The sequence below is a fragment of the Toxotes jaculatrix genome, chromosome 23, assembly GCF_017976425.1.
Source record: "Toxotes jaculatrix isolate fToxJac2 chromosome 23, fToxJac2.pri, whole genome shotgun sequence".
Taxonomy (NCBI): Eukaryota; Metazoa; Chordata; class Actinopteri; family Toxotidae; genus Toxotes; species Toxotes jaculatrix.
This window is the reverse complement of record NC_054416.1, coordinates 4,054,671-4,063,827: the sequence shown is the minus strand read 5'-3', so window position 1 is coordinate 4,063,827 and position 9,157 is coordinate 4,054,671. Positions and strand designations below refer to the sequence as shown.

Here is a 9,157-nt window from a genome sequence, read left to right as displayed (position 1 = left end):
AATATTCAACACTGGGCTGCCATAATTGCTTAATAAATGGCAAATCACACAATTACAGTGTTCTCTTGTTATTTTACAGCAGATTCACGTGGTTGAAGCAATTCAGAAGTTTTGTTCAGTGCTGAAATTATTTTCACATGTAGCAACTGAAAAAAACGACAGCCTCATCCTGTGTGTAGTTTTTACAGTGTATGTGCCTTGAAGAAATATTACGCAAATCTGAACGCCAAACGTCTGTAAACAAATAAAAACGACTGTGCGTCTCATGCTTTCAAAGCTGAGGTTCCCCCGTTTAGTTCAGATAAGCACACTTTGAATTCAGATATTCACAGCCACTTCATAAAACTCTGTATCCTCCGCTCAGGTCTGTTTTCCACCCGCTCCACTTTTTATTATTATTTTTTTTTATTCCCGTCAGAGCAGCAGCGGTTTGTGTGTTTTTCATTATTGTAAGCTACAGTGCAACAGTCTCCAACCACAAAAGCATTGTGTGGTTGAGCACTTAACCACTGCAGAATTAAAGATTCATTTTAAAGCGACTACACTTGTTTCAGTGTGCGGTTTTCAGAAGTGGTCTTTGTAGTTTTGCAATATGTAAAACAAGTACAGAATGAATATTTAATATGGTTGCCACATTCCTTGTTCCATTGCTGTTGCCTGAAGTGGTGTGCTGAACATATGATGGTCCACTTACTATATGGCAAAGCACATTTTTATCCGATGATTCATGAAAAATAGCAGTTAAAAATACAGTAATGGGAAACTTTCAGTCCCAATATTAAATAATACATAGTTTTAATAACTCTTACACACATGATTTCCTTTTGTTGCCATGCCAACTCAGCTGGCCAAGGGAAAAATACAACACGAAACAGGAAGAGCCAATTTTCGGCTCACACTTACACACACACACACACAGGCACACACTTTCACACACACAAATACACCCAGACATCCTTCCTCAGGCCCCAGTTACTTAGCAGTACCCTGCTGATCACTGGAGGAATAAAAGAACATAAATAACACATTAAATATGAGAAGAATGCATTAAAAATGGATCACAGCTGAGATAAGTGATGACATTTTAAGATCCACAAGGACCTTTAGGCATCGGATACGATCACTCTCGCCATGTCCTCCTGCGCTTTTGGGTTCAAAATGAGCAGCTTTCACCTGGTCCGGCACGTCCTCAATGAAAATGTACAGCCATGTAACCCAAGCACATGGGCCATAGGAGTCCTGCGAGATGAGATGATTAAATATTCAAACATTGCGACCCACAGGCCCCACGTCTTTGTCCTGTCGCATTGTTTTACGTTTTTGTTTGTGCCAGTCTGTGCAGTATGATGGAGTTGCTGGTAGGTTGCTAAATCCATGTCTTTCACTAAGATTGTAGCTCTCGATATCTTATTGCAATAACACCCGAAATTAAAAATTTAAACCCAAGATCCAGAATTCTTGCCTTCAACGTAAAGTCTCTACGATGCAAGATGCGATTTCAGCTGGTGGCCCGTGGGAGACAGCAGTCTCAGAGGTGAACTGTGGTGAAGAAAACAAGATGTCACGTCTTCTCTTTGGACTCAGAGCCTAACCAGAGGGTAGCGGCAGGGATGAGAGGATGGAGAATGCAGAGGAGGACGCAGAGAAGAAGCCCGAGAGTTCGTCTGAAGGCTGAAGAGTCACAGGCTTTACGTGCGTGTTCAGTCCCTTTGTGAGTCATTGTGATAATGGATGGCCAAATTGAGTTTCCAGGACTTTTTAGGCTTACCCTCTGGTTAAGGTCTCTCTCTTTCACTGTCTAAACAGGCTTTTTATCCTCCCTCCCTCCGTTGCTTTACAGTCTAGAGACTGTAAGAGAAGAAGAAGAGAAGAGTTGTTTATTGTGCTGTTGTAATGATGGTTGGAGGTGATCTCAATGTCTGTCTGGCCTCTTAGGAGGCTCTTTGGAGACCTGACAGCTGATCCCTTTATGTCATTATGTCTCTCTCTCTCAAGGACTTTAAGTGGCGTATGTTAGGGAGCGAGAGTGAGAGAGAGTTTGAAAAACACAGAATGAAAGCAAGTAACACGATACTTTACCAGTGTGATACACACAAAGCCCACTCTGTGCCTCACAATGGGCCTGATATCACCACTTCCCTATTGAGTCCTGGTTGCACATAGCAGATTTGCTTCAAAGAACCACTTTCACCTTCTCCCATCCACCGTGGTCGGGCGTGAAGAGGTGTGCAACTGAGCCGAGTCCCAGTGTGGATGTCTCCCGCCCTTGTGTCTGCTAACTCTGATACTGTTTCACAGACCGGAGAGCGGAGAGATTCAAGTTCAGGTCCAGATAAGTCTAACCCCGTTTTCCTCCTTTTTCCTCATTTATTTTTAGCCCAGACTCTGTCTGGAAGGGACAAGACAAAAAAGACACTGATTCAAGAACAACCCAGACTTTTCCCAAGGACGCCCTTGTTTCCAAAACCCCCAACCAGCCAGTCATTATCTCGGGGATCAGGATGGGTAGAACAATGCAGTCTGTTGGGCATTCACATTATATTCAAGTCTCTATTTTCCACTCTACGAGGCCTGGGTCTGTGAGGATTTAGGCCTTAACTTTGTGGTCCGACCTTGAGTTCCTGCAGCAGGCTTTGAGGTGGAGGTGGACCCAGTTCCTGAGGCGGGGGCTGGGGGTGCAGGAGGCTGTTGACTGCGGTGTACTTGAGGATGCCGAGGCAGGACTGTGCGTATGGGCTGCTGCAGGGGATGTGACTGCTGCGGAGGCCGGAGCTGGTAGCCTCGACGGTAGCGCAGAGATTGAGAACGCAGGAGAACCCGTGTGTACTGGACCTCTGGCATGATGAGCTTAAGGCAGAGCTCCTGTGCCTGGCTCGAGAACCCACGGCTGAGATTTACCGGTAGGTCGTAGCCCACAATGTCGACTTTTCCACTAGGCTGCCAAGGGCGGAGATCTTTGTTTTTGATCTGTGCTGCTGAGCGGAGAAGCGGCATTCGCCCACCAAAGCAGCTTCTCATCAGCCTCTCCTGGGCTCGCCGAAGGAGTCGCACCTCCCTCGCCACACAGGCTGGACCCAGAGCTGACAACTGGCGCCACAGCGAGGCATTGAAGTGATCATAGAGACGCGCATCTAAGGAATTCCAGGCCCGGATTTTTGCAGGAAGGCCTGGTGTCAGGCTTCGCTTTGAGCTTGAGGTCCGCATGTTGAGCTTAACATACAGAATGTCATCCAGATCCCAGGAGAGGAGATGGCGAAGGAGAACCAATGACTCATCAAAGTACTCAGCAATCATCACTAAAGAGAAAACTCGCTCCACCTCTGCCACAAAGGCCCGCGCATACACCACATCTGTGGCAGGGCGATCCTTGTCTCCGCCCAAGTCGAAGGTCAAGGTGTTGCGTGCGTACATGGAGTCCTTTTCATCTGGCTGGTAGTAGCGCCAGGGCTCCTCTAAGAAAGCTTCCAGGGAGCCATTGGGGACCCTCTTGAAGCTCTGACAATACTGGTTGTAGTAACTGAACAAGGATTCAAACATGGAGCCAGGCTCTCTCAATATTGTGACATAGATTGTGTCGTTTGGCATCAAGCGTTGCAGCTCCGCCTTGTTGAAGCGCATATGGCTGGTGATGATGTTTGGCGGCAACGTGTGCGGGTGCACAAAGTGAGAGGTGAAGGAACGTGGGTAGCAGAACTGGTGGCTGCAGGCCTGTACAGGCAAGGCCACCGTCAAGTTGTTGCGTTCTGCAAAGCGGAAAAGCAGGTTCTGCATGGTGGTGCTGGCCGTTTTGTGGGTCTTGAGAAAGGCCACATTGGTGTGTTTAGGTTTCAGGCCTGGGGCGGGGTGGGAACGGAGGGCAGGACAACCAAGGTGGAAACCCTCCATGGTCCTAGAGAAAGAAGAAGAAATTGTTTGTGATCATTTATTTGAAGTTCCATTAGTTCCAGTAAAAGGAGCAGCTACTCCAACTAAAATCAAGACATAATCGCACACCGGATAGATAATGGAAGAGACGTGATGAGAGACGATGTGAACAACAATAAAGTGAAAGGAGATGGAGAAAAGTGGAGAGAAAATGAGGTAGGATAAAGCCTCCTGAGGATGGAGTATCAGAAACTGAAAGTGAAAGTGAAAGATAAATAAATAAGTGTCTGAAGAGTTTGCATTGTACACTATGTCTGGGTGACAAATCAATATTACCATTTACTTTTCTTTGGAATCATAATGATGATGATATACAGTGTCATCCTTCAGAAAATTCTGATGTCCAAATCGATAATTTCTGATTCATTGCAATTAAAAACTGACCAAAATTTCTTTGTTATATTTGTAAAGAGTTAAAAATGAATCTTCCTTTATCCAAAAAAGATGGCAATGAAAAGTGACACAGGAAACATCAGGAGTATAATCGTGGCCAAACTCTTGTTAAAGATGAATATTCACAGCAAAGAACGAAATATAAAACCACAGAAAAGTCCGATCACATGTAAAACTAGTTGCATACATAATAAATACTCTGCAGTGTTATAGCATGTAAATCCCGTTTTGAAAACGTGTGGAAATGATGTGAAAAATGGACAGACAAGGGGGCAGAGCAAAAACATTCAACAAAGTAAGACAGGAACTTGGAAAAGGTTTAGTGAGCAAAACGTTAAGTTTTAAAGGATGTGAGAACAGAATACAGAGCTGTCAAAGATCTGCTTTCCCTCTACTTTTATAATTGGTCCCTCGACCAACTTGGCAGTGCTTTGGCACTCAAAGTCTCCAGATCTGAGTACTACACCAAGACAGTCCCTCTATTAATTTGACTTTAAAACAGAGAGACAAGAGCTGCCATTGTTAGATTTTTCATTGTAATTAGAGCCATATGGGCTCACAGTGATATAGGATACATAATGTGAGTAAGTGTGTGTTTGCAAACGTGTGGGTGTGTTTCAGTCACTCACCAGTTCAAGTGGCCCCCATGGTGCAGCAGAAGACTGACAGTACTGATGGCGACAAAGACCAGGAATATCTTCTTCTGCGACATCTCTCTCTCTCTCTCTGCTTCACTGGGACTGTGGGAGGGAGGGAAGAAGAGCCAGAGTGAGGTGAACAGAGAACATGAGCAAAGGCAGAGCAGGATAGCACGAGAGCGAGGGCAGGTGGAAGCTGTAATGAGAAATCAAAAATGAGGATGGGGTGGAAGCAGAGTGCCGGTGAAAATGGGCAACGGGGAAATAGGAAACAAGAGGAGAAAAGGAGAGGGAGTTTCAGAGGGAGAAAAGATGAAAGGAAGCAGAAACGAGGAGTGAAAGGACAGGAAGAAAAGGGAGGAGAGAAAGCGAGGAAGAGGAAGAAATGGACGCGGTGAGAAGGATTTATTCAGCAAATAATTGCTGAGATCCATTAGCAGGAGAGGGTAGGGAGACTTGGCTTTTGTCAGTGTGTAATAATACAGTGAATGATACCTTCATTACCTTCCAACACTGGAAGAGTCACATTCACTGGCACACCCTTTTATAATCTCTGGGCTCAAACCCTGGACAGATGACCCTGTACATTCTGTCCCGTCGGTAATGACGGACATGCGTCTGTGAAAAAACAAACAGCACTTCGAAGTGAGAGTGCTCAGTCGCAGAAACTCCCCGTGTCACTTGACCCACGCCGATGAAATGCTACAACAGCAACGGAACCCGGGAAGAAGTCCAAGCCTCTCTCGACAGCATCTCACTTGCATGATAGTGGCCGACGTCTCTCTCCTTGATTACACTGTCCTGTTACCGCCTGGACACATGCCGACTCCCGTCACTCCTGTGGCTGTATTTCACATTGTATGCACCATTTGGTGGGTGCTTTTATCCAAATCATGGTGGTGGAGCATGAGTGCATCAATTTTAAGCATGGATGGCCCCAGTGGGAAACTACTGGCCGTGGCGGTGTTACTGCCACCCACTCAAGTAAACAGGATCAGTGAGGGTCTGCTGCACAGACAGAGATTTTGGTAAAGGAATAAAATGCTTCAATTTGGCCAAACAAACTGATATTTTGATTTAGATCCATCTAATGTGCTTTTCAATCAAACAAAAGTCTATCTTTAGCTTAATAATGACTTAAATTATTAACATATTATGTAAATGGTTGGCCAAAATCTTTTTGTCAGGTGTTTAATCCTTTCTAAACTAGTTTTTAAAATCAATTCAGTTCACTAAAATTCTTAATTTACTGTCAAAAATGGAAATCTGGCTTGCAGGAAAGGTTAATGCATAAAAAGACAATAAAAACAAGAGTATACAACAAAGAGTCACCCGTCTCTATGTAAAATGCAGAGCTCATAAATAGGAATGAGATCATTTCATGTGCAAATTAAGCAACTGTGGTGGAAAAAACTGAGGTCCAGGTTCAAGTAAAATCAATACATGTTTCCCGAACAGTAATTAAGCATTCAGTGACGAACTGACAGCTGACCTCATGCTGTGTAGTAGAAAATTAAGAGAGAATTTTTTCTTTAACTTCTAAAATGCTTGAACAACTGGGACTGTACTGCTTCGGTGGCTGTGCCGAGCAGGAATGTGCGTAAACACACACACATGTGGAGGCACAGAAGTCTGTGTAGACACTAAACAAGCAGTAATGCTCTCACAATAACTCATGCCCACACAGTTTCATTAGTTATTGGCAAATGAATCTCTTACTGTTGATGTCAACAGAGCATGTCCTCTGTCCTGCTGATGACCAAACAGTCTGAGCACAATAACTGGATCTTATTATTTTACTTTTTTTACATGTTTTTTTTTATTTTTAAGAAAAGTCAGTTGAGTGTTTTTGCTCTTTCTAAGCATTCATACAGTTGCACAGTTCCCATCTTGGCAGTACAGCCAGAGTCATTAAGTGCCTTGCTCTAGGGCACCTCGACAGATGTTGAGGGGAGGGAGGTCATTATTTATTCATAACCCCAATGTACTCAGCCATTCTGGGACTTCTTCAAACCCAAATCTCTAGTCTACAGCTGACCCTTTTTTTAGATTCTCTTTCACAGGAGAGTGGGCAGTTTGGTTCTCCAGTTATCTTTCACAATGATGGAAGTCTGAGGGAAGCAAAGACTCTGCAAGGGCAACGGTGCCACACGCAAATGAGGGCACAGTTTCTGTAGCTGCACGTTAGGGCTGCAGATAATGATTATCTTCATTATCTTGTCTAAAATTGTGGGAAGCCAAAGAAGATATCTTCAAACGGCCCGATTCGTGCAAAAAACAGCACAAAAGCTGAAAACACTTCATTTGCAGTAACAAAAATGCAACCAATTCTCACATTTAAGAAGCTGAAACCAGAGACAGGCTGGAATTTGTGCTTGTTACATCACTTAGAGTAATCAAATGTTATTTTTCTTACAATTAATATATTAATTTGCATATAAATGTTACCAGGGAAACTGAAAACACCAGTGAATTAGAAATTTCAGAATTCTCCACAAGGCAACACAACCAATTGTCCATCATATTTCCGACTTATTCCATAGTGGGGAAATAGCTCACCCAGCAAGCCCTCAAAACACACAGAGCTTCACTCGGTGCAGGGCTTTGTGTCCTACTGATTGACTGTTTTTTTTACATGTAACATGCTGAAATTGCTTTGAGAGAAGGTTCAGACATGATTCAGCTCTATCTTAGCCGAGGAAAATGTCTGAAACAACTAGCTGCACTTTTAAGGTTAGGAAAAGGTTCCATCCTACTCTTTAATAAATAAAATGTTCTTTTTTTTTTGAGTATTTTCCTCTCCCCTTTACATTGTTCCTGTTTTGTCACAGCCTGAGTAGTTGGAGATATTCGTGTTCATGCTTTCCTCCCTTCAGAAGAAACAATTTGCTGCCATTATATCTTGCTACAGCATGAAAAACAACCTCCTGTGACTTGAAAGTTGCCTGAGCCAGATGATCCATCACATTAAACATGACACCTTAATGTGGTTCTGCCACAGTCTGTGTTTTATTTCTTTTCCACCTCGCCTGAGTCAAGTGTTTTCATATCTGTTTCCTCGTCACATCATCCCCTCCTTACTGTCAATCACCTGACACCCACAGGAGAAGATGGAAGTCTCTGTCAGGACGTACTCTCAAAAACATTTCACCTTCGCTGTCAGATCTGTTCCTGCTTAGCCAAGGTTGGGACAGTGGTTTGAATTTTACAAACAACAAAGAAAACCCAAAAGGTGCGTTGAGACAGAAGTGAATGTTAGAGGCAGTATGACTGCATAAAGATGATTCGTGAAATTTGTTGTACATAGCGCAATCCGAGGAAAAAGCTGCACTTATCAAGGAGCTGAAAATAACTTGATTGTCTGTGCATTGGCTCTTAGCAGCAAACAAACACGGGCTGCAAAAGCAATGCGATCAAAAACTCACAAACGAAGCGACACACACACAAAAACAGCATTGTGTTCAGTCTGAATGCTTGAGGCAAACCCCATGTAGCGACCACAACTATAAAAGAACGATAAAAACTGCCATAAACCTGATTTTTTTCTTTTGCTATCATAACTTCATGCCTACCCTCAACATCCTCTATTTCCTTAAAACACAACTGTACGAAGCAGAACAGGATGAACTTTTCATCACGATTTTTAGAAATGTCACCATTTCCAAACTGGTCGATTACATTTAGTTACACTGGCTTCTTTGGCTTAAGGTCTGGTTCCATTTGCATAAGAAAATGTCAGCGTAATCCCTGCTTTGAATGAGCATGAAACAAAGCACAGGAATACAGACCGATCCACGCTGACTCAGAGAGTGGAGGGACACGGCAAAATGCAGGACAGCAGCCAATGATAGGCAGCGATGTGACATCTTTAGCAAAACGAAACCGAGCAGCAGAGATGCTGTGATGTTTCTTATGGTAAGTGTAGCAGGTTCGTCGCCCTGAGTGTGTGTGTGCGTATGTGTGTGTGTGAGGGGATGGAGGTAGATCATGTGTCACAGAGAGTTAATAAGAAAGGGATTTAAGTGGCTTTCAGCAGACAGACTCGACCTCTCCCCTTCACCCACCCCTCATCTGCTGCCATCTTCCCCCCTCGCCACCTCCATCCTCCTCCTCCTCCTCCTGCACCAACACTCTGGCCTCTTTAATTAGAGAGGTCTGATTAGGTTTCTTTAACAGTAGCTGCAGATATGAAAGAATAGTGA

The 9,157-nt window shown here is 43.8% G+C and overlaps 1 protein-coding gene across 1 annotated transcript; it reads right to left on the bottom strand.

Moving 5' to 3' along the window:
- Positions 1 to 2,562: 2,562 nt before the first annotated feature.
- gal3st3 (galactose-3-O-sulfotransferase 3) lies at positions 2,563 to 5,029 on the bottom strand. Its single transcript, XM_041031380.1, has 2 exons — positions 4,947 to 5,029; positions 2,563 to 3,889 (listed from the first exon to the last, which is right to left on the bottom strand). The coding sequence occupies exons 1-2, from the start codon at positions 5,027 to 5,029 to the stop codon at positions 2,563 to 2,565; spliced, it is 1,410 nt and encodes a 469-aa protein (XP_040887314.1).
- Positions 5,030 to 9,157: the final 4,128 nt, after the last annotated feature.

What these genes read in the sequence shown, in the direction of transcription:
- gal3st3 (XM_041031380.1), bottom strand. Translation starts at nt 5,029, where the DNA reads ATGTCGCAGAAGAAGATATTCCTGGTCTTTGTCGCCATCAGTACTGTC. An exon ending in CATGGGGGCCACTTGAACTG is followed by an intron (nt 3,890 to 4,946) that starts GTGAGTGACTGA and finishes TTCTTTCTCTAG; the next exon opens with GACCATGGAGGGTTTCCACC.